The 27,228-nt window shown below is 44.6% G+C and overlaps 1 protein-coding gene and 1 long non-coding RNA gene across 5 annotated transcripts in view; one reads left to right on the top strand and one right to left on the bottom strand.

Annotated features, from left to right (window-relative positions):
- The window catches only part of RAB11FIP2 (RAB11 family interacting protein 2), a 44,992-nt gene extending 37,700 nt beyond the window's left edge, over positions 1-7,292 (bottom strand). For 2 of the 4 annotated variants that reach the window (XM_064144284.1, XM_064144285.1), the window contains exon 1: positions 6,723-7,286. In XM_064144284.1, coding sequence (XP_064000354.1) covers positions 6,723-7,075 — 353 coding nt within the window. In that variant the 5' untranslated portion in view covers positions 7,076-7,286. Of the gene's footprint in view, positions 1-6,722 lie in introns of all 4 variants that reach the window. The other 2 variants (XM_064144287.1, XM_064144286.1) reach the window with 2 other exon arrangements.
- Positions 1,314-26,889, top strand: LOC135175890 (uncharacterized). The gene is made up of 4 exons (XR_010302489.1): positions 1,314-1,369; positions 6,900-7,033; positions 26,024-26,068; positions 26,636-26,889. It is a non-coding gene; the product is annotated as an uncharacterized LOC135175890 (long non-coding RNA).
- Positions 26,890-27,228: the final 339 nt, after the last annotated feature.

Here is a 27,228-nt window from a genome sequence, read left to right as displayed (position 1 = left end):
GGATCACTGCTGGGTCAGGTCCGGTCCAAAATCTTCACCAGTGACATCAGCAAGCTTGATGATGATTCCAAACTGGAGGCTTGGCTGAGACACCTGAAGGCTGTGAGGCCATTCAGCGAGACTTGGACAGACTTAGAGCTGGGCAGAGAGAAACCAAATGAGGTTCAACAAGGGTAAGCATAGAGTCCTGCATCTGGGAAGGAACAATAAGCTGCACCAGTACAGACTGGGAAGTGATCTGCTGGAGAACAGCCCTGTGGAGAGGGACCTGGGAGTCCTGGTGGACAACAAGTTCTGCATGGGACAGCAATGTGCCCTCATGGCTAAGAAGGCCAATGGGATCCTGCGGCACATGAAGAGAAGCATATCCAGCAGATCGAGGGAGGTTCTCCTGCCCTACTACTCTGCCCTGGTGAGACCTCACATGGAATACTGCCTTCAGTTTTGGGCTCCCCAATTCAGGAGGGAGAGGGACTCAAAAGAGTCCAAGAGAGGGCTAGGAAGATGATGAAAGGGCTGGAGCAGAGGCTGAGGGACCTGTGGCTGTTTGGTCTGGTGAAAAGAAGACTTAAGAGGGGATCTAATACATGTTTATAAATAATCAAGGGCTGGGTGTCAAAAGGGAGAGGACAAACTCCTCAGTTGCACACTGTGACAGGGCAATGGGTAATGGGTATAAACTACAGCATAGGAAGTTCTACCTCAATGTGAGGAAGAATTTCATTACTGTGAGGCTCGTGGAGCACTGGCGCAGGCTGCCCAGAGGTGCTGCGGAGTCTCCTCCTCTGAAGACTTTCAAGACCTGTCCGGGTGTGTACCTGTGAGACCCCAGCTAGATTCTATGGCCCTGCTCTGGCAAGAAGTTTGGACTCAATGATCTCTGGAGGCCCCATCCAACTCCTAGCATCCTGTGATCCTTCTTTTTGAGATTTTATCATTGCCTATTTGGAAAATAATCAATGTGTAGTAGTCTGTTGGACACATGAGGGTAGGAAGTTTCTTTGCTATGTCCTTAACCCTGTTCCCAGGGAGGCAATGTACTTCCCTAGAGAGTGGATCTGGACTGCATGTAGGACCCCCAACACTCTTTAGAAGTGAGTCCCCAGTGACAAGGACATGGCACTTCTTAGCTGTAGATGTTTTGGTAGGCTGGCTCCCTCCTAGGCTCTCTAAATGAGGCAAACCTGCTAAGCTTTCCTAGTGGCAGTTGGCTGCTTTCACTTGCACCTGGGCTCTGTTGGAGTCTCCTCCCACCCCAGGTGTGGCCACTTTGCCCTCCATCCCCACTCTCCTTCATAACCCCTCCAGCAAAGGCAGAAGCTTCAAGCTTGCCCAAGTGGGCAGAGGGATCCTGCTCCTGTCGTCACTGGTGAGTCCCCATGGTGCGCACTGGGTGAATGGGAGTGGTTCTCAAAAGGCCGGGGGGCCTGGTGGCCCCCCGGTTTGCTAGGGAAGACAATTTGTAGCAACTGCAACATCATCCACGGGTGCTGCTTTGGTCTTGTTAGTGGGACTGAGCTCCTCTGTGTGGTATTTCTGCTGTTGAGGGTTTTGCTCCAGGCTCTGGGACGAGTATAAAAATGGTGGTGTAAGAGCTGTTTAGGCTGAGTGAAGGAAGCGGGGAGAGAGCAGGAGGTCCAGAACTGGATGCAGCACTCCAGGTGGGCTCACTGCCTTTCATAAAAAGAAAGGAGTTTGCTTTTTTCCCCCACCTCTAATTGTAGGCATGGCCAAAATGGTGTAATTTTGTGATGATTAGAAAATAGCTGTGTCTCTGAATTAGGGATTTGGGTTTGCCTGGAGAAGAGAAGGCTCAGAGTGGACCTTGCCACTCTCTACAACTACCCAAAAGGAAGTTGTAGTCAGGTGCAGGTCAGGCTTTTCTCCCAGACAATTTGTGACAGGACAAGAGAGCATGGTCCAAGGCTGTGGCAGGGTAGGTGTAGACTGGATATTAGGAAGCGCTTCCTCAGGGAAATGGTGCTTAGGCACTGGATGGACTGCCCAGGGAGGTGGTGGAGTTACCACCCCTGGAGGTCTTTAAGGAAAGACTGGATGTGGCAGTTGGCATGATTTAGCTGATGTGGTGGTGTTGGGTCCTAGGCTGGACTTGATGATCTCCGAGTGTATTGATTGTGGTCAATGAATTCTTTTTGTTTGTTGCTGAGAAGCTGGCTTTGACTATTTTGTATGGTCAGTGTAAGCAGGGGAGAAGTATCTTAGATATGGCCAAGATTCCTTCACTGTGTTAAGGCCAAATAAGTGTTCTCACAATTCTTCTCCAGTCTGAGGGGCATGTGTGTATTGTTGAGGAAACCAGGGAGATAAGGAACTGTCAGAAATACATGTCTTCTCCAAGAAAAATTCTCTAAGAATGGAAAACCCTGTTGCCTGCCCTCCTCAGACCTGTAGTATTTCATATATGTGCTGCACTTTAAATCATCTGAATATCCAACCAAAGCAGCTCTCCAGCAAAGTTTATAAAGGATCAGACAACAAATAGAGAAGAATTAGAGAACAAGGATGAAGCATAGGATGATGAAATAAGTAACATCACAATGAAAGCTAAGAGAAATTAGTTCTTCTATTGCTATGTTCATTTAGCACATAGGATGAAAAAACCCAATTCATCAGTCATTAAGAAGTACTACTGATACCAAGTTAAACTACTGCAAATGAGTATTTTTTTTAATCCATGGCAATGGATAATGCTATGCATTATTGGATCATCAGCATTATTAAGGGAACTGAAATTATTACAAAAATGTAAATATGCCTTAAACCAACACATTCATTAATCATTTACATTCAAATCTACAAGAGCAAAAGATGTGTGTTTATTCTGCAACAGCAGAACAAGAAAAACTGTCATGCATTTCTCAGGAGGCATTTTAAAAGCACACAAGATTCTACTGCAAAAAAAGTCAGAAAACTTATGCTAGCTACACTTTCAAAAAAGCAGCATCACCTGAGCTTTCTGACCAGTTAGAGAACCTCAGTACACTCTCACCATCTCAAGCCTAGCTTTTCATCTCTGGAGGAAAGAGCAGAAGTAAAGTGCCTGTCCATTTCCAGGTGCAGCAGCAATGCCAGAGGCACGAATTTAGTTAGTACAGCATGATGGGCATTTTTGCGCCAAGATAGAAAGAAAATTAACCAGGATCTTGCAGATGTTTTGGCTGAAGTCTCTGGAAGGGACCATCTGAGCTACATCTGGAATGAACAGTTCCAGCAATTTTCACTCTGAAGAATTTGAGAAATCACCAGTTTCAGAGAGGAAAAAGGCCATGGAATGCTGGAGCATACAGAACACTCACTATCAAATCCTAGTAAATACACTGCTTTGTTTCATTAAGTTTTGTGCCAGAGTAAGTTTATTAGAACACCAAGACGCATCAATCCTATCATGAGGCCTTTGCCTGGAAACTCTAGAGTAGAGAGTATTTTTTAAAGATGTGATAAGTAACAAAAAGTTATACAGCAAACCAGAATTATTTTTCACTAGCATCATGTTTCTGAAGCTGCAGATCATTTTTTAAAAAGTCTGTCTTCCAAATTACAAAAACTATTTTAAAAATACACCCCAAGGTCCTCTGAGGAATTCAAAATCAGCTGGTAGCCTTCAATTCTCATACCTCTTTACTGAAAAACCACTAGGGAATTGCTGACAGGGTTCAGCATTGTGCAGAATATTAAATATCTTTTTTGCAATACCCTGGTGACTCTTGAGTCTGTCTCTTACAGCACCATATGTACAGCTGTGTTGGAAAGAGGAAGCTATTAAATATATTAAAAAGTAGAAATATTACCAATAGACACTTCATCAAATAACTGGATCTCATTCATCCCCAAACAGAGCAAGAAATGGTAAGGTTACATCAACATAAGAAAATAACTCTGGATTTAATAATGCCACAAGCCTGTTGAACATATTTGAAAGTAAAAACATTGCTTAATAAAACAGATTAGTGTTTCTGAAACAATGAATATAGCTTTCAACCATCAGAATGCTTTGGTAACAAAGACATTGGACTTGGTCTTGAAAAGCACTGAGTGTCTCAGTTCCCACACCACAGTTACAGCTAGAAGGTCTTCAGGTCCAAATATATTACTCCTAGTTTACTGCCAACACAGGGCTAAGAATATCTCGTATCAAAAAGGATTTAATAAAAGGCAAAAAGAAGAAAGAAAGAGTGTTTTGTTTGAGATCACATTTGCAAATATATTCTTGAAAGTTTGCCCTCCTCCAACACACAGACACAAATATTGCAGTCACATCTTAAGTAATGCTTAAACCAGACAGCAGCAACACACCCGCATTCCACGAAGGCAGACAAGTAGAGAGCTAAGACAGCTTCTCCAAAACACTGAAGTGCTCAAGGACGCTGATTTTTTTTTTTTTTTTTTCCAAAAGTGAGTTTCGACAAGGACATTTTCTAGGCTTCAAAGCACCTTAAGGCAGCAACGGGAAATCTGGACTTTCAATGGCTCCCATCTCTCAAAAATTCAAATTGGGATTAAGTGAGAACGTGCTGCCAAAAATCCCAGCAGTCGCCTTTACTCTTTTAAGAGACTTTTACAAGTGTGTTGGCTGTTCAGCTCAAGAAGCCTAACATCCATCGACTTTTAATGTGATTTTAGATCTTACATGCTCAAGCAATTTTTGAAAATAGGAGTTAAGCTTTGTAGTAATGCCCCCACAGGCTCCCCATCTTCTGCTGTACAGCTCAAGGAAGTGTGCAGCTTTCTTGGGTAATTTCAGTGGTGGTCATAGAGCAAGTTCCTCTCTCACTTAAGACAAAAACAAAGAACCCCTGCTAAGCACAACTTCATAGAGAAATATTGAAGAGAGATGAATGGTTAACTATGACAAGATCTCCGCCAATTATCTCACAAAGTTCTGCCATAATTTTGTAAGACTCCAACAGTACTTTTGCTAAATCTGGTGCAAAAGCATATGGGTCCTCAAAGAGGAGGTTTTGTTACAGTAATACATTAATTATTTACACGTTTCCCTCCTGTTTCTGAATACATATTCCTACTTAGATTTACAAGAAGGTTTTACAGTAGTGTTTTTACTTTGTTCATTTTCTTTTTTTCTGTAGAGCAGCTAGGTGTATAAACTAAGGCAGCTGCCTACTGACTCAAGATAATTAGAACTGGTGATTAAAGAATATTTAAGAGCACTGAAATTTCTGGAATCAAGTGTAAATAGAAATTAAGACCCTGAGGCTACAGGTATTACTGTGTATTGCATCAAGATAACCAGCTTGTCCTTAAAAGACAAGCAATTAAAGTATAACTGCTTCAGACCATGAAGCCACAAGAGATGCTGCACGGATGTGTTTTTCCCCATGAAATGGTTAGTGAATAGACTGCTTTGCTAAAAATTTACTTTACAAAACTTTTGACTTGTCCTTGGTGTTCCTTCAACCTCAGCCACGGCATGTAAGCAGGGCCAGGTTTTCAGATAGTTTCTGCAGAAACAGTTGTCTGGTGAACAAGACGTGGCTGGTGAGCTGTACTGATTTCTGCCTCCAAGTGCCCGCTCTGATTCTGCTGGAAGTTCACACCTTGCCAATACAGTGACAGACAAGCGGTGCAATGGCTAGCATCTTACTGCAGGCCCTCCATCACTAATAGAGGTACCAGACTTTCATTTTAGCAGCTGAGATTTTGGCATGGGAGCTTTTCTACTTTACTGCTGAGATGCTAAAGAAGGAAAGACACCTGGGTCAGGGACTTTGGAACCACTGCAGAAAAGTTTGTCAGTGCTCGTACACTGCTGTCTGTGAACAGATAGCCTGGAGGTCTCCATGCTGGTCTCAGACTACCTCACAGCTAAACCAAAACACAGACCATGTATTCACAGGCATCCCTGCTGTATGCATACTCCTGCAGTTTATTCCTATACTCTTTGGAGAATAAATTACATGAAATTGCCTGGTACTGGTGTAGCCATGCTCTAACTAGAAACTGTAGAAGTTTTCACTGCAGAGTTGAAAAATTCAGAGACTTTGATATGTTTAGAGTTCAGCCTAATGAACTTCTGTGATTGCTTTAAAAAAATATTCTGGCCTTTTGCTGTCAGAATTACTGGAAAGCAAATTCTTTTTTGACAGAGGCTTACATAGGTAATGATGGAGGCTACAACAGCAATTTCTCTCCAGCCTTCTCTGCTGAGGCCTGTTGTAGGGAGCAGCCTGCAGATTGTGGCCTAAGCCTAATCAGGATCAGAAAAGCACCATGCTGTTGGGGTAAACCTTAGTTAAGCCACAGTCTGTTGGCTACTAAACTATAAAGATGCTTAGCTGTAGCAGTGGAAGGAAAGCATGATTAAAAAGAATGGTACCAGGCTTCGAGGGAGTCTTTAGCTCGTACATGGCTCAAACTGGAGTAGGAGTTGACTGGGAATATGGCTCCATGCAGGATAAAGAAAAATCTTTAGGAAAACAGACCACAGCGAGCTAATGTTGCGCATAAGAATCTGTCAAAAAACGTTAATGTTATTGACAGTCCTGCCCTGTTCAGGGCAGCCACTATGATTACAGTAAACCCTCTCTCAAAGAGGTCAGGTCTCAATGACAGAACTGTATGCATTAGGACCTCTGAGCACATCACTGAAGAAATGCATGCTCCAACTTGATTTCAAAGGACTCTCTCCCACCCTCCCCACGCAGAGGTGTAAAATACAAAGGATAATAACCCCAACCGTCACTTACTCTGTTTTCCGTCTTTGCTTGTCTTCAAATATATCGTTCAGACTTATTGCCACCTGTCCCAAAAACTTGTCCAGCCCCACCAGCGACCTATGCATGGCAATCAGGTAGAGGATGTATTTTTCTGGATTCTCCTGCATGAGTAATCCAGGGAGCTCAAAGGAGGCCTCTTCTTTCCAGACAGGATCCAGGGTCTTCTCAGCCACTGAGGTGGAGTACTTCTCCTTGCCCAGCTGTATGATGGTGTAGGCATCGTTGCTGCCATTTTTACCTTTCGGCTTCAGACCTTTGGCTTGAAGGACTGTAACTTGCACGTGAGTTGGGAACCACTTCTGGGCTTGCTCTGCCAACATCATCTTTGAAGATCACAGCAGCAATAACAAACGCCAAGTCTCTAGGTCATCGAGCTGCTGCGTTAAGGGCACTTACGGTGGAGACACCTGTCAGGGGCTCAGCGTGGTCCTTCCTCAGATGCTTCTCGCCGCGGGTGGCACTCACAGCTCCTCGGGTTCCCCCCACCCCACACGCCCTACCTGTGACTCCATGGCTAGGGGCTGCCGGGTTCTCCCGCAGCACCGAGGCTATTCCCCCCTGCCCCCGGCCTCCCGCTGCCCGCCGGCCCGGCTCCCCGCCGCACCCACGGCATCCCCTGGGCAGGGCCCCTCTGCCGGCCGGCGCGCCGCGGCCCCTTCAATGCGGCCCAGCCCGGGCCCCGCAGGCCGCCGGCGGCCTCCCCCTGCCCCTCGCAGCTCGGTGCCTCAGGGCGGCGGGCAGCGGGGGAGGGGGTTTCGCCGCCGCCCCACGCCCCGCAGGGGTGTCGGGCCGGGCCGCCGCGGCCGGCACAGCCGTCACGGCACTGCTCTCCCTCCTTGCCGCCTGCCTCAGCCTCTCACCGCGCTCTCCCCCCGCCGCCTCCCGGCCTGACGGGCCGGCTCCGCCGCTTCCGCCTTCCCCATGCTGCCGGCGGCAGCGGCGGCCTCCGCGGCGGTCAGAGGGCAGAGGGCAGGGTTCGTTCCCACCCCGCCGCCGACCGCCTCTCTTTCCTTCCACGTCCTCGCCGTGCCGCGGCCGGTCACCCGGGGCAGGCGCTGCCAGGGGCAGCGGCCGCTGTCGTGGAGAGCTTTCCCCACGCCCGGTGCTATTACCTGAGGGCAGGGCGGGGAGAGGCCGGGGTGCTCCCCGGGGAAGCTGGACTCCCGGGACCCCTTGCCGCCTGACGTGCCCGTTCTGTTAATTAATTCGTCAGTATTTATATTGGTAGAAAAGAGAGAGAGAGAGAGCTCCACTGGAGCTGTGGGGAGGAGGAGGAAGCTTCTGTAGACATCTATTATTGTTGAATAGTACATTTCAGGGGCTCGGGGGTGGCCATGCAGCCAGCCAGCCACCTACGGACTTGTGCTGCCGCGGAGCAAGCTCTCAGGCGGCCCATCAGAGAAGGTTTTGGGAAGTCCTCCTTTAAATTCCCATCCACCCGCCCTGGGTTTAAGCGAGAAAGCGAAAATAATTGCCAGATGGTTTGGGGGGATGCAGAATGTTGTTGATGTGCGGCTGGAGGCTATGTGTGTATCTGTACGTGCATGCACACCTGTAAGGGCAGTCACAGGTATTAACTTCGAGTCTACAAAAAGCAGCCCCCACACAATTAGGGTTGCAAGGCTGTGTGTTACACCCCTGCAAACCATAACAAGCAGGGAAATCAGCAGCCAAGTCAGATAATACTTCATCCACCACCCTTTCACTCATGAGTCTGCAGCCTACGGCTCACGGGCTGGTGAGCAACAAAAAGCTTGGGAGACCTCCTCGTACTTCTGAGACCTACAGGAAATTAAAACGTTAAAGCTGGAGGCCATTACGGAGAGTAAAGTATGAAGCTGCCCACAACACTTAACACTGAGCGAGTTATTGTCCAGGGTCAGAAAAGGCTGAGGATCACCAGGCTGCACATAGAGCCTCAACTCACGTTTCATTTTCCATGCACTATTTAAATAACCTTTAAGTTTTGACTAGGAGTTGAAATTAGTCTACATGCTGTGATAATTAACACACTTCTTTCTGCTTCCACATTGCAACTGATTTTTGTCGATGCTGGAAAATAAGTGGTCCCGTTGGAAATACTTCAGCGCACATCTTGGTGTCCTGGGCTGCAGCAAGAGCAGTGTGGCCAGCGGGGCGAGGGAGGGGATTCTCCCCTTTTACTCTGCTCTCCTCAGACCCCTCTTGGAGTACTGTGTGCAGTTCTGGAGCCCGCAACGCAAGAAGGATATGGAACTGTTAGAGTGAGTCCAGAGGAGGCCACAAAGATGCTCAGAGGGCTGCAGCAGCTCTGCTATGAGGACAGGCTACAGGAGCTGGGGTTCTGCAGCCTGGAGAAGAGAAGGCTTGGAGGAGACCTTGGAGTGGCCTTCCAGTATCTGAAGGGGGCTACAGGAGTGCCAGGGAGGGACTATTGACAAGGTCTTGTAAGGACAAGATGAGGAGTAATGGGTTTAAACTGGCAGAGGGGACATTCAAACTGGATGTTAGGAAGAAGTTCTTTCCAGTGAGGGTGGTAAGACACAGAACAGGTTGCCCAGGGAGATTGTGGCTACTCCCTCCCTGGAGGTGTTCAAGGCCGGATTGGATGAGGCCTTGAGCGACCTGTTCTAGTGGGAGGTGTCCCTGCCTATGATGGGGGAGGTTGGAACTAGATGATCTTTGAGGTGCCTTCCAACCTAAACCATTCTATGATTGGTTAGGCAGAAGCATGTAAGTGGATTATCTCGGGTAGTAGTTTCTTAAAGTTATAAATGTTAGGGTTATCTGCCTTGGTTTGTAATGGTGAGACACAAATTAGGGCCAGATATCAGCCCTTTGGGATAAATTGCCACCCTCCTCATCTGGGAATCACTTCCCCTCCTCTCCAGTTGCCAACATCCCATATCCTGTGATATCTTTCCCAAATGTTTCGTAGTAAGGTGTCCACAAAGCTCCCAGGCTGCTTAAGGAAAGAGTAGCAGCATTACAAGCTGGAGGAGCTGGGAAGGATTGTGGTCACAGTGTTCTGCAGGAGTCTTAAGCCATAGGGGAAAGCCACGGGATTCTTGTTGGAAACGAGGGAGACATGTGTGCATCACATCATTTCTCAAATGAATTTTTACCACACATAAATTCTGTTTGGATAGAATATTCTTTGTTGCACTCATCGAATCAAAATGAGACATTTATTTTAGGTAGGCAGAGTGTCTTAATCAGAAATTTAAGTTGAACATCATGTCTGTCATGCTGTGTCTTAGCAAAAGTTTTATGTGTCCTTATACCAGGCAAGATTTGTGCTTTTTCTTTGGCTTTTATTGGCATTCTGTAATTTCTTATTACCCTCTTTTTCTGAAAAGGGGCTGACGGGAAGACATCTGCATGCAGCTGAAGAGGGAAAGGTGGAAGGACTTTTGTACCTCTCAATACAATACTCAATCTCCCTTTTCTGCTTTCAAAACTAAGCAGATTATTAGTCCTCTACTCCTTATGCAGAGGCTGGCATGTGAGAGGAGAGCAGAGCCCTTCGGTCTTTCTCATGTCAGCTGATGGAGCGGGCGCTGGGGAGATGCTCTCTCAACTCCCCCAGCCCTGCGCTTGAAGCGAATTCAGCTCAGAAGTGCACCAGCTCTGGTTTATTTTCTCTTGTACCCCTCTAGGGTCAAGTTGCAATCCGGCCTTTTGATTTTGCCCTCTTTGGAATAGGAACATTGTCATCTTCTTGAATGTGAAGTGTGATATAAATGACAAAACGTCTCAGGGAAATAATGATATCTCCAGCAACACAGTGTCCCCTGGCACTGTGCTAGAGCATTAACCCAGAAATGACTCGGATTCTTGCTTGCTAAACTGCTGCTACCTCTCTGTTCATCTCTGTCGGTGATCCAGTGAATGCTACAGTAGAAAATGCATTTTGTTTTCTGTGCACCACTTTGGTCATGAGGGCCATACCATCCTTTCACTTCTGCTTTTCCTCCCAAGATTAAGATCAAGCACTGTGGGTGCTGGACAAACGGGGTGGTCATTAATATTAAATACTTTGCCTTAGCAGTACAGTGGGAATGCTAATGAGGATGACTAATCTGTGAGAAACCAGGTTTTTTTTCTTCCTGCCTGAATTTGAAGTGGGTACTAACCAAACAACAGTTCATGTGGGGAAGGATCCTGTGAAGCTGACAGAAGTGATGGACAAATTCTGGTTTTGCTGTCTCTTTGCTGCTTAGAATGAGCAAACTAAAATAGATACAAGAGAAGGAAAGACTTGGGACTGTGCAAGAGATAATTAAAACTCAAGTGTCTCTTGGGTAAAGGGAGGGATTCTTCTTAGATTGGGGTTTTGGCAAGATCTGTAATTCATGCTTTCTCTGAGAGAAGGACTCACAGCTTTTTATGGATTAAGGTCACCACATTCCTTCTTCTAGCTGGCTGGCGTCGTCAAAATGGATCTTAATCCCAGAAGTTTATTTTCTGTAGTTTGCTTAGGAGGAAACAGCTAAGTGAGCTAACAACATGCTGAAGGAGGGATGTTGTCTGTAAGGAGAGGGGGCATTGGAGCAGCCACAAGGAACATAGGGCAGATATTGCAAATCAAAAATGTGAAACCAGCTTTCTGAGGCCATTTTTTTCTGACATTCTGGCTTTGATGGTGTTTTTTTCAGCATCAAAACTTCTGGGCTTGCTGTTCTTAGCTCTCCAACCTTAAGTGATGGGAGGGCAGTGAAAAGGGACAAGGCAGGGCAGTGAAAAGGGACAAGGCAGATAATGATACAGAAGCTATCAACTGTCCTCAGAGAGAAATCCTTTCAACTAGACTGTAACACTCAAGGGAGCTACTTTGGATAGCAAGCTCCCAGCAACGTTTTGAAATCCTCTAAAAGAAACAAAAACAAAACCTGGAAAATCCACAATAAAACATCCTCAGAGTGAATGAGCTTGGACAGAAAACATGAGACCGTGATGAGAATGAGTTTGTGAAATGATTGTTTATTAGACAACAGCTATCTATGGTGTGTTTATCACAGATCTGTGAACCTCATGTGTGCCATCTATCTCCATTACGCATTCTTCCAGGCATTTCTGGCCCAGGAGAGCTTCATTGTTTTTTTTAAAAGAAGGAATTCCAAGAATTACAATGGATTATTTTATCTTTTTCAATTTTAGTAATTTGAAATTACCCTCTCAGTTCTCCCTTCTGAGCCAACAGTACATCTGATTAAACATCAGGCTTGATACTGTGTCCAGTTCTGGGCCCCCCTAGTTCAAGAAGGATGTAGAACTGCTTGAGAGAGTCCAGCACAGAGCCACAAAGGTGAGGAAAGGAGTGGAACATCTCTCTTACAAGGAGAGCCTGAGGGAGCTGGGACTGTGCTGCTTGGAGAAGGGGAGACTGAGAGGTGACCTCAGCAGTGTTTATGTAAAGGGTGAGTGCTAGGAGGCTGGAGCCAGCCTCTGCTAGGTGATGCCCAGTGACAGGACAAGGGACAATGGGTGGAAGTTGAGGCATAGGAAGTTCCATGGAAATAAGAGGAGGATTTTTTTTCCCTGTGAAGATGACAGAATCCTGGAACAGGCTGCTCAGGGGGGCTGTGGAGTCTATGTCTCTGGAGATATTAAGAACCCACCTGGATGTGTTCCTGTGTGATCTGCCCTGGGTGATCCTGCTCTGGCAGGGGGATTGGACTGGATGAGCTTTGGAGGTCCCTCCCAGCCTCTGACATTCTGTGATTCTGGCTGCCCTTGCAAAAGGAAACACAAGGCAGATCTTTTTGCCTGTGCTGCTGAGACACTTCTGTCCTCTGCTTTTCATTGCCACTTACGTACTTGCTAAAGAGGATCAGAGCAGTTTTTGCTTACAGTGGTAAACTGTAGCAGATAATTTGATGATTTAATTTCTCCCTGATTTCTGTTTGTGTTATGTTTTTTGTGAAAATGCTGACTCCTCTTTGAAATTATCTGCTGAATAGCTCTTTGTTGGCAGATCTTGGGTGGTGTGTTTGTTGTGAAGGTTCTGTAGCTGGGATGCACAGACTGGGTTTGTCTAGACATGCAACAACCTTCTGCTTTCTGCCTAGCTGACTCTTGACTTTCAGTAGCTGTTGCAGCTGTCCAGATTGTGCATTTTCTGGAGAGATTCTGCAAATTTTGAGACTGAATGCTGTTGCCTGTTAAATTTATCTTAGCTGTTTTTTTTTTTTTTTTTTTCACTTAGTGACTTCTTCAGGGATCCACTAGAATTAATGGACTGCAGAAGTCAAATAACTGGGCTCAAACCGACCACAGTGCATTGGAAGGCTTTTGTCAAGCTACTGTTTTTGTCTCCTCTTGGTTTGAGGATTCATTAAAGTAGAGTTACTTTGATGTAATTTTAAATATTGAAAGTTAGGGGGATGCTCATCACATTTCTGTCCTGAAAGCAAGTGTTGTATCCCAAGGTATTGAAGGCTTTCTGTGGCTGTGGGTGTTAAGCACTCTTCATTTTCCTTTCACATTCACTCTTATGGAATCTCTCCTCAAGAGGAGGGGGCATTTGGCCTCAGCAGGTCATCAGGCTTGACACTAGACCTGAATCTTCTCCAGTTATCCATTGTCCCAGTAGAAATCCTGTACTTTTCATCCAGGAATCTGGAGTCACAGAGCAGGACTGTGTGCAATATCAGACTTGGAATACATGCCAGGTACCACTAAGTGTTGGAAGCATCTTTTTTTTTTTTTGGGTTCATTTTTAGCTGAACTTGTTTCACAGCTTTTCAACACTGTCATCCATTGTGGAGTTCAAAGAAGCTTAAATGCTGTAAAACAATCATCAGATGCTATAATTAAACTTGCCAGTCATCCAGATTTGACCCAAACTGCCTGTGTCTGAAGGTGTTAGTCAGCTGTCAGGGTTAGGTTTCCCTTCAGCCCTTAAAAGCGTGAAGACACCTGGCTCTCAGCTTGTGCACAAATTGTAAGCGGGCAAACCATTTTGCTTTTCTGTCAAAGCATTCCCAAGATGAAAACTCCTTAGAATCATAGAATGGGCTGGGCTGGAAGGGACCTCTAGAAGTCATCTGGTCCAGCCCCTCTGCAGTCAGCAGGGACATCCCCACTAGACCAGGTCACCCAGGGCCCTGGCGAAGCTCACCTTGAATATCCCCAGGGAAGGGGCCTCAACCTCTTCCCCGGGCAACCTGTTAGAGTGCTCCACCACCCTCATAGTAATGAACTTGTTCCTAATATCCAATCTAAATCTGCTCTTCTCAACCTTGTGCACTTCTAATTTGAGTCAGCCAGGTGACACCTCAGGCACATTGAAAGGCCATCACCCTGCTCTAGGTCCGGTAGGATTCAGACTGCCTTCAGGAGAACCTGCACAGCCAACAGGACCAATACTATACAACTCTTCCAAAACTCTCAGATTTACCATTGCTTCTCCTGAAACTTCATTGAAACCTCCAGGCTGACCCTTAGAGAAGTACTCATTCAAAAATTATAGAAAAACAAACTGAGGCTCAAACTAAAGAGATACATTAGAAGTGGAAATTGGCTGTATGACATCCATTTTCAGACCTAAATAGTCACATTCTTCTCTGGTGTTCAGTAAATGTCTGATGTTTGAAGGTCACCAACAACTTCTATGCATTGGGAATGGACCTAAGAAATATAAGAAGAGTCAAGGTGTGGTGAGTTAGGAACTTCCCCCTTCTTGAATAAAATTTAGCAGACCAGCTCAGATGGCTTGGAAGTAAGATGAAGCTATAATTTTCAGCAAGCTAAATTGGCAAGTATATCTATAGAATATATTTGCATGTGTTTACAGTTGAGAGACCTGTTCTAGTAGGAGGTGACCCTGCACCTCCTGAGGGTTGGAACTAGATGATCTTTGAGGACCCTTCCAGCTTATGATTCTATGTGAGATCTTCATTTAGCTCAGCTCATGTTTGGTAGTTTAAGCCCCACTAGAAGCTGTGTTGGCAAAATAGCTGATTTTACAATATGTGTCCATGAGCATATTCCTATTTCTTGCTTTTAAGATAAAATTGTGCCTTTTGCTTTCATATAACACACAGTCCTAGTTCCTTCCTCCCTCAGTATATATTATTTATGCTAGAGCTGCAACTTTGAAACCAAACATCCTCTTACACCCTAAACCATTCTATGGTTTACAATTTAAAAGTAATACAGAAATCCAATCCTTCCCCCCCAGACAAAGCCCAGAAGAGGGCCAACTCCCCTTCTCTCCCCCTGGGAGGCAGAAAACTATCTAGATCTCACCTGTTGAATGGAGCAAAGCTGGAGGTGGGTAGATTCAAACAGGACGTGAGGAGGAAGTTCTTCACCATGAGAGTGGTGAGAGCCTGGAATGGGTTGCTCAGGTTGGGGGTTGAGGCCTGGAGGTGTTTAAGGCCAGACTGAATGAGGCTGTGGCCAGTCTCATCTAGGGTAGGGTGTCTCTGCCCATGGCAGGGGGGTTGGGACTAGATGATTGTTGTGGTCCCTTCCAACCCTGACTGATTCTGTGTTATCTGGTCAGTCAAGGTTAGCATTCAGTTATGCACAGAGGAGCAGGGGAGGAGGTGGAAGACAGAAAGCAAAGAGAACAAAGAGTGAGACATTGTTTATACATTGCCTTTTTCTATCCCTCTTAGCAAGCCAATGAATGATGATATAGACTTTATTACTCTGCTCATTCATTCTGTGTTCAAAGGAATGTCCAGAAAGTTCCTCCCTCTTGTTTATAATTCACCACCAAAATAGAGCATTTGCTGTTAAACTGCTACACAAGGCTAACTTTGCTGTCTTTGCAGAGAAGCACAGAATTGGCAGGGTTGGAAGAGCCCCAAAGGATCTGATTGTGACCTTTCAGTATCTTAAGGGGGCTACAAGAAAGATGGGGAGGGACTTCTGAGGATGTCAGCTAGTGATGGGACTAGGTGGAATGGAACAAAGCTAGAAGCGGGTAGATTCAGAATGGATGTTAGGAAGAAGTTCTTCAGCATGATGGTGATGAGAGCCTGGAATGGGAGGTGGTGGAAGCCCCATCCCTCGAGGTGTTTAAGGCCAGGCTGGATGAGGCTGTAGACAGCCTGATCTAGTGTGAGATGTCTCTGCCCATGGCAGGGGGTTGGAAATAGATGATCCTTGTGATCCCTTCAAACTCCAACTGATTCTATGATTAGTTCCAACCTCCCTGCCATGGCCAGGGACACACTCCACTAGTCCAGGTTGCCCAGAGCCATATCCAGTCTGGCCTTAAGAACATCCAGCATAATCTTTTTAGTTCTTGACTGAACCTTAGAAACATTAGTAATAGAAACAAACTACTTCAAAATTGTGACCTTCTTTCTGCTTTTTTGTTGGACTAGCAGATAAAGAGAGAAAAGTAAAGAGTTTTTTATCATTGTATTAGTATGAGGCTTCTTCAGAGGTATTTCTCCTGGGTTTAAATAACTCATGCATTTATTCTGTCTGTATAGATCTCCAAGGACCTGAGAGACCTTCACCTCAGAAATTATCCAAAGTTAACAACTCCCTTAAGGAGAATTTCAGCAAATACCAGAAAATTATGTTCAAGGAAAAGTTCTTAGTAGTGGAAATTCTGAATGTCTTCAATTTTTTCCCCCTCTTCAAGATGTGAAAGTGCTTTGTAGGACCTTACACATTCAACATCAGTAGGACCCCATATGAGGCAGACAGAATTGTCTGCACAAAGGTTAAATTGCTACACTTAAACCATTCCTTTCTGCCCTGAGTTAGCAGTAGCAGCAAGCAGGTACAGAACCTATCCACCTCAAAGTGTAGTGTGGTCCTCAAGTGAAAAGTCCTCCTGGAAGTTTGCTCTTCTTTACTAAAACAACACACTTAAGCTTCCTGCTCATTCCTAAGAATTTTTCCCAGGCTTAGCTGCCCCCAAAAGTTTCTTCCCAGGGATTTTCTTCTACCAGAGGACTACCCCACGTCTCTTCTGTTGTTGGAGAGCCTAATGGAATCCACCTGCAGCACTGAGTCAGCCGTGATTAATCTGCAGTTAGCTGCAGGGCCTCAACACCTCCTGCCTGTTGGTAACAGGAGAACCCTTCCTTCCTGATGGTACAAAACAACAACAAAAAAAGAGAAATAAAATAAAGAACTTTCTGAAAGAAGGAAGGAATGGAGGAGAGTTGGTCTGGCTTAATGTGTGTCCCTTCAAGCGCTGGTGAACTAAGACATTCTTCACCCTGTGTCACAATGCCCAAAACGATATTGGGTATTTGGGGCGAGTTTTTGCCTCTTGCTGAGTTGCTGAATAATTCTGATTTTATATCATCGTTGCCTCCTAGCAATATAAATTTCAATTTGGCTTCAGCAAGGTCTTAATATAAATATGTGATTAGAGAAGGAATCTAAATTAAATTGCTGTAGTTAAATTTTATGTGCGTTAAATGTGTGTACTCCAAGCACTCTTCCCCAGTGCTAGTTACAACCCTCCTTTCTTTGAAGCATGGTTTATTCTTGGAAAACTCAAGCTGCTCCTAAAATTCTGCTCCCAGTAAGAGGCAAATTAGATAAAAACAACTTATTGAGGGGAGGGAGCTTGCAATGCTCATGCAAGTAAGTCATGGAGTGCTGCTTGATAGCATTCTAAGCCTTTGTTGTTGTTGTTCTGCAAGAATTATCCAATACCTAGTCATGGAACAGATAAAATTTCACTCTTCTATAATATCTGTAGTGCATCTCCTTCCCAACACCAAAAGCTGGAAGGATTGTGAAGGCTATGGGAATACTGTAAATTTATTTTGGCACTGCCTTGTACTTCAGGCATCCTGGAAATCAGCGCTGGCTACGTTCTCATAGTCTGGATGTAAATTAACCATATGTGCATTAGTGGCATTATTTACAGATTGAATTGTGCAACTATACTCAAGGCCTTAGATAAATTATTTCTACATTGGGTCCAATTTTTGCTGTCATTTACAGTAATATAAATCGAGGATCACTCCACTGAAGTCAGTGGGGTAATTACTTTGTGTTTTCTGCAGTGTGATGGAGTGCAGAATTTAACCTCTGATGATTTGCAGCTCTGAAGCTCTTTTCCCTACACTAGAAATCTACTGAGGCTCTTCTGCCTCTTCATCCTCTGTCACTTTAGAGCTGTGCTCAGAAAATGTGCTTGTCAAAGCAATGCAGTTACACTTGGTCCTTTTAAAGTCTGAGTAAATAGGAATGAAAACAGTTGGTGTTTCAGCCTCTTGTTGAATATATAACTTTGCTCTTCATGCTTCTTTGTCTTGGCTTCTAAAAGAGGAATTGCTGTGCAAGTTTGCCACAGGTTGAGTCACAGGATCAACCAGGTTGGAAGAGACCTCCAAGATCATCCAGTCCAACCTATCCCCCAGCCCTAGCCAGTCAACTAGACCATGGCACTAAGTGCCTCATCCAGTCTTTTCTTGAACACCTCCAGGGACAGTGCCTCCACCACCTCCCTAGGCAGCCCATTCCAGTGCCAATGCCAATCACTCTCTCTGTGAAGAACTTCCTCCTAACATCCAACCTATACTTTCCCCGCACAACTTGAGACTGTGTCCCCTTGTTCTGTTGTTGGTTGCCTGGGAGAAGAGGCCAACCCCCACCTGGCTACAGCCTCCCTTCAGGTAGTTGTAGACAGCAATGAGGTCACCCCTGAGCCTCCTCTTAGTATATCACTAAAAAAGTCTAACCATATTAGTATATCACTAAAATGGTCTAACTAACCATGTTAACATAGCACTAAAAAAGTCTGTTTAACCATGTTAACACTAAAAAAGTCTAACCATGTTAACATATCACTAAAAAAGTCTATTTAACCATGTTAACATATACTATAAAAGTCTAACCGGGTTAGCATAACACTAAAGAAGTCTAAACGTGTTAGTATATCACTAAAAAAGTCTAACCATGTTAGCAAAGCACTAAAAAAGTCTAAACATTTTAGATATCAATAAAAAGTCTAACTAACCATGTCAGTATATCACTAAAAATGTCTAACCATGCTACCATAGCACTAAAAAAGTCTATTTAACCACATTAATGTAACACATAAAAAGGCTATTTAACCACGTTAGTGTATCACTAAAAAAGTTTAACTAAGCATGCTGCCATAGCACTAAAAAAGTCTATTTAACCACATTAATGTAACACTTAAAAAGTCTATTTAACCATGTTAGTATATCACTAAAAAAGTCTATTTAATCTCGTTAACACAGCACTAAAAAAATCTAACTAATTGTGTTAGCATAGCACTAAAGAAGTCTAACTGTGTTAGTATATCACTAAAACAGTCTAACCATGTTAGCATAGCACTAAAAACAGTCTAATTAACCATGTTGGCATAGCACTAAAAATGTCTGACCACATTAGCATATGCAAGTCACCTTCTGAGCTTCTTCACCCCCTGCTTTGAATGGACCTTGCTTGGCAAAACTGATTTTTTTGCTTACATTGGTAAGAAAATGATGAAATCAGAGATGATGCATCCCAGTCTTGCTAGGAAAAGTAGAAACCATGCAAACACATCAGCAGTTGTTCTCTAGAAATGCTCTCACTGATGCTGGAGTAAAGCTGATTGTCCACAGAAGAACTGCTAGGTCTCACCATCCAGCAGCATATGCTGAGGCAGACCAATGCTGGATGCAGCTTCGTAGCTGTGGTTCAAAAGCATGTAAGAGGAGCTTGCTGGGATATTGCTGATATCTTTTTAAACTCAGTATTTCTAATGAGAAGAAGATGTCTGAATGTTATTTTATGTAAGTCATAATCATTTGAAAAAATGCATTAGCAGGCACAGGTCTCAGAAGAGATTTTAAATCATCTCCATATTTTGTTTTCCTTCAGTTTCTCTTTTGTTTCTTTGCTGCTGCATCTTATTTTTACTCTTCCCCATACTACTGCAGCAGCATGTCCACCTCCAGATGCAGTGATAGAAAAGTCTGTGTAATTAAACGGTACACTTTAACAATCAGGTATTCTTGCTAATTAGTTTATCTCAGGATCAGTGTCCTGCTACTACGTGGGTCTTTCCATGCCTAGTGGCAACATCAAGAAGTCACAGGAACTTTTAGGTAAGGCTAAATTAATGATTGCTCCATTTCTGGATTTGAGCAGACTGCAGAGCAACTTTACTGTGCAGATAGCCTTTAACTCATCTAAACTCACCTGAAGTTTTAAGTCCTTACTTAACTATCTCAGACAAGATGCTACTCTTCAAACTCATCCCTGAAATCACACAAACACAAATTCACTTCAACATTTAAACATCCAACATGTTCCCAAAGAGGACATTTTTTCCAGACTTTTCTATCCAGGGGCAAGTCTGAAATTTAGGAGTCTGTGAGAGAAGAGAGATTATAGAAGTTGAGTTATTGGTGGCACCAGTGTATCAGACAAAACATAATCTGGCTTCAGCTTTGTATTTTCTAGGGAGAAGTCCAGGCAAGGAGAGTGTTGGGAAGCAGAGATGGAGCTGTGCACCAGGTCACACGAGGGTGATAGCTTCCCAAAGCATGGGCATTGCTGTGAAGAGGGGACTGCTTGGCATATGGGGTTTACTGGGGTTTATATGCTAAACCTGAGCTTGCCAACTAGTTCAACTGAATAAGACTGAGTTGCCCCAACGTATCCTTGATCACAGGGATCATAGAATCAGTCAGGGTTAGAAGAGATGGAATCACAGAATATCAGGGGCTGGAAGGGACCTCAAAGGATATCTAGTCCAACACCCCTGCAAGAGCAGGCACCAAACCTCACAGGGAATGCCAATGTCCCCCTGTCCCCTTGAGAGATCACTCCTCACGGGGGATGTCAGTCCTCTCAGGAGACATTGACCTTCTAGAGAGATGTCATGCCCTTGGGTTGCTTGGACCACAAAGATCATTTAATTCCAACCCCCTGCCATGGGCAGGGACACCTCATACTAGATCAGGCTGTCTAGAGCCCCATCCAGCCTGGCCTTAAATGCCTCCAGGGATGAGGCTTCCACCATCTCCCTGGGCAACCCATTCCAGGCTCTCACCACCCTCATGCTGAAGAACATTTTCCTAACATCCATTCCTAATCTACCCCTTTCCAGCTTTGTTCCATTCCTCCCAGTCCTATCACTCCCTGACATCCTAAAAAGTCCCTCCCCAGCTTTCTTGTAAACACTCTTCAGATACTGAAAAGCCACAATAAGGTCACCTGGGAGCCTTCTCCTCTCCAGACTGAACAGCCCCAACTCCCTTAGTCTCTCCTCATAGGATCATAATGATGAACAAATTTGCCCCAGACAGAATATTTCACCTGGGAATTATGTCCCCAGCCCAGCTCGCAGACATCCCCATGCCAAAGAGCCATCCAGTCTTGACAGCAAATCCTCTGAGGTGAACACCTCAGGGCCCTTTGTGGATATTTTCCTGATGAACCTCACTGATAATCCTGTCTGTGTTATCCATAATGACAGTGTGACCATTTTCAGCTTCTGGGTCTTGAATCATTTTTAAATGCTAAGTGTCAGAACCATTAGGGATCTTCTCCTTGTGTAGGTATTAATGTATCACGATCAAGTCTCTTAACCTTTGTTTTGATAAACAGGTTAGGCTGCATGCATCTAATCCTACACAGCAGATATTCCAGGTCTTGAAATCATACTTTTCTGATCTATTTTCAATTTTCCATGGCTTCTTTGAAGTGTGAGCACCAAGACTAGTCATGATATTCCAGTAGTTTTCCCACCAGCTCACACACAGCTGTACTTCTTGTGCCAGAACCCCTGGCCCAGCAATTCTGCTGCTAGCTTAGGTTGAGGAAATTCAATCTAGGGTATTAAAACACTTGCTCTGTATTTTCCCCTGTATAATTAGAAAGCAGTGAGAGATCAAGCAAAGGATCAAATATGGGTTGGGGGAGCGGGATGGGGGGAAAGTTTCCAATTCTTAAGTTAATTGTCCTGAACAGTTTGGAGAAATTTACCACAGAGATACTCTCCCATGGAGCAAGCAAGTGCTGACTGTGAGTCTGTTTATGCTTTGGCCACATCTGTATGGCAGCAGCATAAAGAGCATGGCATGCTGTTTAATATCTGTCAGGCTTCTTTTTTAAACCACTTAATAAGCATCTATGTAAATTTTACACAATTAAAAAAATGAGTTCTAACAACAGGAACAAGAATAACCTTTTATATGGTGGCTCCCACCCTTAATCCCAGATTCTGCATGCCAGTTCCTCCCCCCACCCCCAAATTTCACATCCCTGTTTCTTGACAGGTGCCAGAAGGTTTCAGAGCTTTCTTGTGGCTTCATCCTTGGGAGCTGCCATTTTACCAGGAGCGAATCTGACCTGCTGAGCAAATAAAGCTGAGGCAAAATACTTGGGCTCTAGCCAGAATGGGGGGGATTACTCTGCTCTCCTCAGACCCCACCTGGAGTACTCTGTGCAGTTCTGGAGCTCCCAACACAAGAAGGATATGGAACTGTTGGGGCAAGTCCAGAGGAGGCCACAAAGATGCTCAGAAGGCTGCAACAGTTCTGCTATGAGGACAGGCTGAGAGAGTTGGGGCTCTATAGCCCGGAGAAGAGAAGGCTTGGAGGACACCTTGGAGTGGCCTTCCAGTGTCAGAAGGGGACCTACAGGAGGTCTGGGAAGGGACAATTTACAAGGTCTTGTAATGACAGGATGAGGAGCAATGGGTTTAAAGTGGCAGAGGGGAGATTTAAAATGGATGTTAGGAAGAAGTTCTTTCCAGTGAGGGTGATGAGACACTGGCACAGGCTGCCCAGGGAGGTTGTGGCTACTCCCTCCCTGGAGATGTTCAAGGCCAGGTTGGATGAGACCTTGAGTGACCTGTTCTAGTGGGAGGTGTCCCTGCCTATGGCAGGGGGTTTGGAACTAGATGATCTTTGAGGTGCCTTCCAACCTAAACCGTTCTATGATTCTATGATTTCTTGTCTTTCTGTTGGCATTTTTGACTCTGGAATTTCTTTCTTTTAGCCAAGGATTGCTCCATGTTCATTCAGCCTCCCTCTAACTTCACCTTGAGAAACAGGGCTCTGAACGTGTCGTTTTCCCAGCAACAGCTGCTGCTTTTAGCATCCAACAGTCTTTAAATCCACAGAAGGCTACTTTATATGGACAGGGAAGCATTAAATGCTAGGAAATGAGGGTCTTTAGGTAACTATTCCAGATCTGCTATATCTGCAGTTACAGCAATTGGTGGTGTAGGTGGTGTTCTTTTACTGGCTTTTAATGAGACACATTTATTACTGCCTTGCGATAAACCAAAGTAGAGCCATAAAAGTGACTTTCATTGAACAGTTGTTTTGAGTCCTGCCTGGGTCTTATAAAGCTTCATTTGTTCAAGACTTTAGTTTTGGTTTTGCAAGCCTGCCACCTTTTTGGTGACATCTGTTATCTCCTTGGAAAGTTACATAAAATAGGCTTACCTTCCACAATACAACAGAGCCTTGTTTCGTGCCTGGTGGCAGTTGGGAGCTGATCCTTTGTAATCTGCTGCATCAGCTGAGAAACCAAACCTCTCCATACCAGCAGGCAGAGCATGGGGTTGAAGCTGCACATTTATGTGTTATGATCTCACCACAGTTGAAAACTGTAACTCTGCAGCTTGATAACAATTGAAATTTTGAGAACAGAGCCTGATCAAAGCATAGGAAGTTCCATGGAAACGTGAGGAGGATTTTTTTCCCTGTGGGGGTGACAGAACACTGCAACAGGCTGCCCAGGGAGGTTGTGGAGTCTCCCTCTCTGGAGATACTCAAAACCTGCCTGGATGTGTTTCTGTGTGATCTGCTGTAGGTGATCCCATTGGACAGGATGAGCTTCTGAGGTCCCTTCCAGCCCCTAACCTTCTGTGATTTGTGATCCATCTGTCATTGTTCAGAGAAGTTAAATCCCAATGACTTTAGAGACAGATCATAGAATGGTTTAGGTTTGTAGTGACCTCAAAGATCATTTAGTTCCAACCTCCTTGATGATCTCTGGAGTTCCCTTCCAACCTCTAAGGTTCTGTGATTCCTCAAACATCCTTCCACTCTTCCTTTGTGCCCTGCTTTCATGTACCAAATACAGAGAGAGCTCAGCCAAATTAGTGCTATATATTTTGTGAAACATTCTGTCTTTGCAATAACAAAATCAGAATGGTTTAGATTGGAAGGGACCTCAAAGATCATCTAGTTGCAACCTCCTCGATGATCTCTGGAGGTCCCTTCCAACCTCTAAGGTTCTGTGAGTCGTCTAACATCCTTGCACTCTTCCTCTGTGCCCTGCTTCTGTGTACTGCATACAGAGAGAGCTCAGTCAGCCAAATTAATGCTATTTAGTGAAACATTTTGTCCTTACAAAGATAAAATCAGAATGGTTTAGGTTGGAAGTGACCTCAAAGATCATCCAGTTCCAACCCCCTACCTCAGGCGGGGACACCTCCCACTAGAACAGGTCACTCAAGACCTCATTCAACCTGGCTTTGAACATCTCCAGGGAGGAAGCATCCACAGCCACCCTGGGCAACCTATTCATTGGTAAACCCTAACTTCCAGCCACAGCATGATGATAAAAATACACTTTTTTCAGGTCCAGCAGTGAATGCACTATTTAAGGCTTCTGCCTTTTCTTCATCTGCTGGCCCAGTTTGCATTTCACTAAAAATAAGTCCCAATATTTCAGCCACACTCTCTAGAAATATCCTTCCAGAAAAGTTCTTAACGATTCACCTCTGTTAATACCTAATAAAGCCTAAAAAAAGCCAACCAAAACCCAAAACCAAATGAGATTGGGAATTTCCTGGGTTCTTGTGTTTGTCATGCAAATTTTCAGTGCTGTTCTTTTTATGATAATACGAAATAAAGTAGTTTCTTCTCATAACGTTGTAAATCATTTGCTTTCTATTACAGGCAGCTGGTTTTGTTACAGTAATGTTACAGCACTGCAGTGCGTATTAAAGGCAAGGAGACATTCTTTTATTTATTTATTTATCTTTCCAGGCCTCACATGCAATTGGTGTTTGTGCAAATAGAAGCAGATAATAACCAAACAGTAATTTATTGGAATCATAGAATCAGTCAGGGTTGGAAGGGACCATAAGGATCATTTAGTTCCAACTCGCCTGACATGGGCAGGGACACCCTACCTTAGAGCAGGCTGGCCAGAGCCCAGTCCAGCCTGGCCTTAAACACCTCCAGGGATGGGACCTCAACCACCTCCCTGGGCAACCCATTCCAGCCTCTCACCACTCTCATGGGAAAGAAATTCCTCCTCATGTCCAGCCTGAACCTCCCCACCTCCGGCTTTGCTCCATTTCCCCCAGTCCTGTCACTCCCTGATATCCTGAAAACTCCCTGCCCAGCTTTTTTTGTAGGCCCCCTTCAGATACTGAAAGGTCACAAGGGTCACCTGGGAGCCTCCTCTTCTCCAGAGTGAACAGCCCCAACTCTTTCAGTCTGTCCTCATAGGAGAGGACAGAATCTGCCCACCCCTGCAGATGCAAATGAGGGTTGTTGAGCTCACTAGAGCTCTGGAATGCATTAGCTGGGTTGATTTGTCTCTCTTCTCCCAAATTACACCTTCTCATACACTGCCCTTCGCCTCCTCCAGCAAAATCCTGCTTTTTTCCTGCTCAGAGCATAGAATCATAGTATCATAGAATGGTTTAGGTTGGAAGTGACCTCCAAGATCATCCAGTTCCAACCTCCCGCTATAGGCAGGGACTCCTCCCACTAGAACAGGTCACTCAAGGTCTCATCCAACCTGATCCTGAACATCTCCAGGGAGGTTGTGGATCACAGAATGTGATCTTCAATCACATTCTGTGATTCTGTGATCCACAACCTCCCTGGGCAACCTGTGCCAGTGTCTCACCAACCTCACTGGAAAGAACTTCTTCCCAACATCCAGTTTCAATCTCCCCTCTGCCAGTTTAAACCCATTCTTCCTCATCCTGTCATTAGAAGACCTTGTCAATAGCCCCTCCCCAGCCTTTCTGCAGACCCGTTCAGATACTGGAAGGCCACTCTAAGTTCTCCTCAAAGCTTTCTCTTCTCCAGATTAAAGAGCCCCAACTCTCATAGCCTGTCCTCCTAACAGAGCTGCTGCAGCCCTCTGTGCATCTTCATGGCCCTCTTCTGGATTTGCTCCAACATTTCCATATCCTTCTTGTGTTGGGGGCTCCAGAACTGTACGCAGTACTCCAGATGGGGTCTGAGGAGAGCAGAGTAAAGGGGCAGCACTGGCTGCCCACCCTTGCAGATGCAGATGAGGGTTGTTCAGCTCACTAGAGCTCCAGAATGCAAATCTAAACCAGCTGTTGTTTTCAGGCGGGTGTCTTACTTGAGCTTACTCAAAGGAACCCAAGACGAACGGTAAGAATTAAACAAACCACAAATTATTTTTGGGGGACTGTCTGGTTTGTGTTAGAAATAAACTTTTCACTGCTGGCTGTTGTTTCAAAACTATTGCCTCTATTTTTGATATTCATCCTTAGGATCTAACACAAACTATGTCTTACTAGTTTAATCCACTGTTAGGCCGTGTTTAAACGGCTTTTATTGTAGTCATGTGCCATAAAATAGTTCTCACTGGAGTTTGTTGGCTGGAAGCCAAAGGGTAATACTGCTTCAAGTGGTACAGCACAGTATTAAAAGAAGGTTGTTGGTGGTTTTTTTTTTTTCCTTTGGTGTTGGTACTTACCAATTTGACACCTTGAAAAGAGCCTAACTGCATCAAAATGTGATGGATCTGCTCGGAGTGCAGGGACTAGAAAAATATTAGAGTGCAAAATGAGAGCAAAGAAAACATTTCAGCTGTATCAACAATTTATTCCTTTCTTTTTTTGTGTGTGTGGGTGCCTGATTAGCAATTTGTGTAATTCTTTGCTAAAGAGCCTAGGAATCATACACAAATATTTAACAATCTTCTCTTTTCAATAGGAATTATTTTTAACTTGCTACAGCAGGATTGCGTCAAGGACTCCAACGACCACAATTTAGCTCATAGTTGACATTAAATTAGGTCATTTGTATTTAGAAAGATTTTTTTCCACCCTCCCCCCCCTCCTCTGGAATGCTAATTGAGTGATGTAACATCTCCAGTTCTGCTTCTGGCAGCATTTTATTTTCTTGTGCGCAGCCAGAGTCATGCAAACTCTACCAATAAAGTGAATAAAGATGACATTAATGCTTAACTTCAGTTCTGCAAGCGTTTTGGCAGGAGCAGATTCCTTCCCTGATAACATTTCAGAATATTTCCAGGCATGGACTGGGTTCCATTGGGATGATCTGGGATTGGGACAGAAAAATTGCTACCATTACTTCATCGCTGTGGTTTGGACCAGCACCTTCTTTCTAGGGCATTGTGACACTTGGTTTGGTTGTTTCTATTATTCATGTTGCAAACGTGCCCAGAAAGGAAGGAAAGAGACTGTTAGGAGCAGTTAACCTCTGCAGCTTGCAAGAAGAGAGTTAACATTCACTACGTGCCAAATGCAGGTGCATTAGGGTGAGTAATGAGCGAGTATATCTGA

The sequence above is a fragment of the Pogoniulus pusillus genome, chromosome 6 (assembly GCF_015220805.1).
Source record: "Pogoniulus pusillus isolate bPogPus1 chromosome 6, bPogPus1.pri, whole genome shotgun sequence".
Classification (NCBI taxonomy): domain Eukaryota; kingdom Metazoa; phylum Chordata; class Aves; order Piciformes; family Lybiidae; genus Pogoniulus; species Pogoniulus pusillus.
The sequence above is the reverse complement of the archived record's forward strand: the minus strand, read 5'-3'. Positions and strand labels throughout refer to the sequence as shown.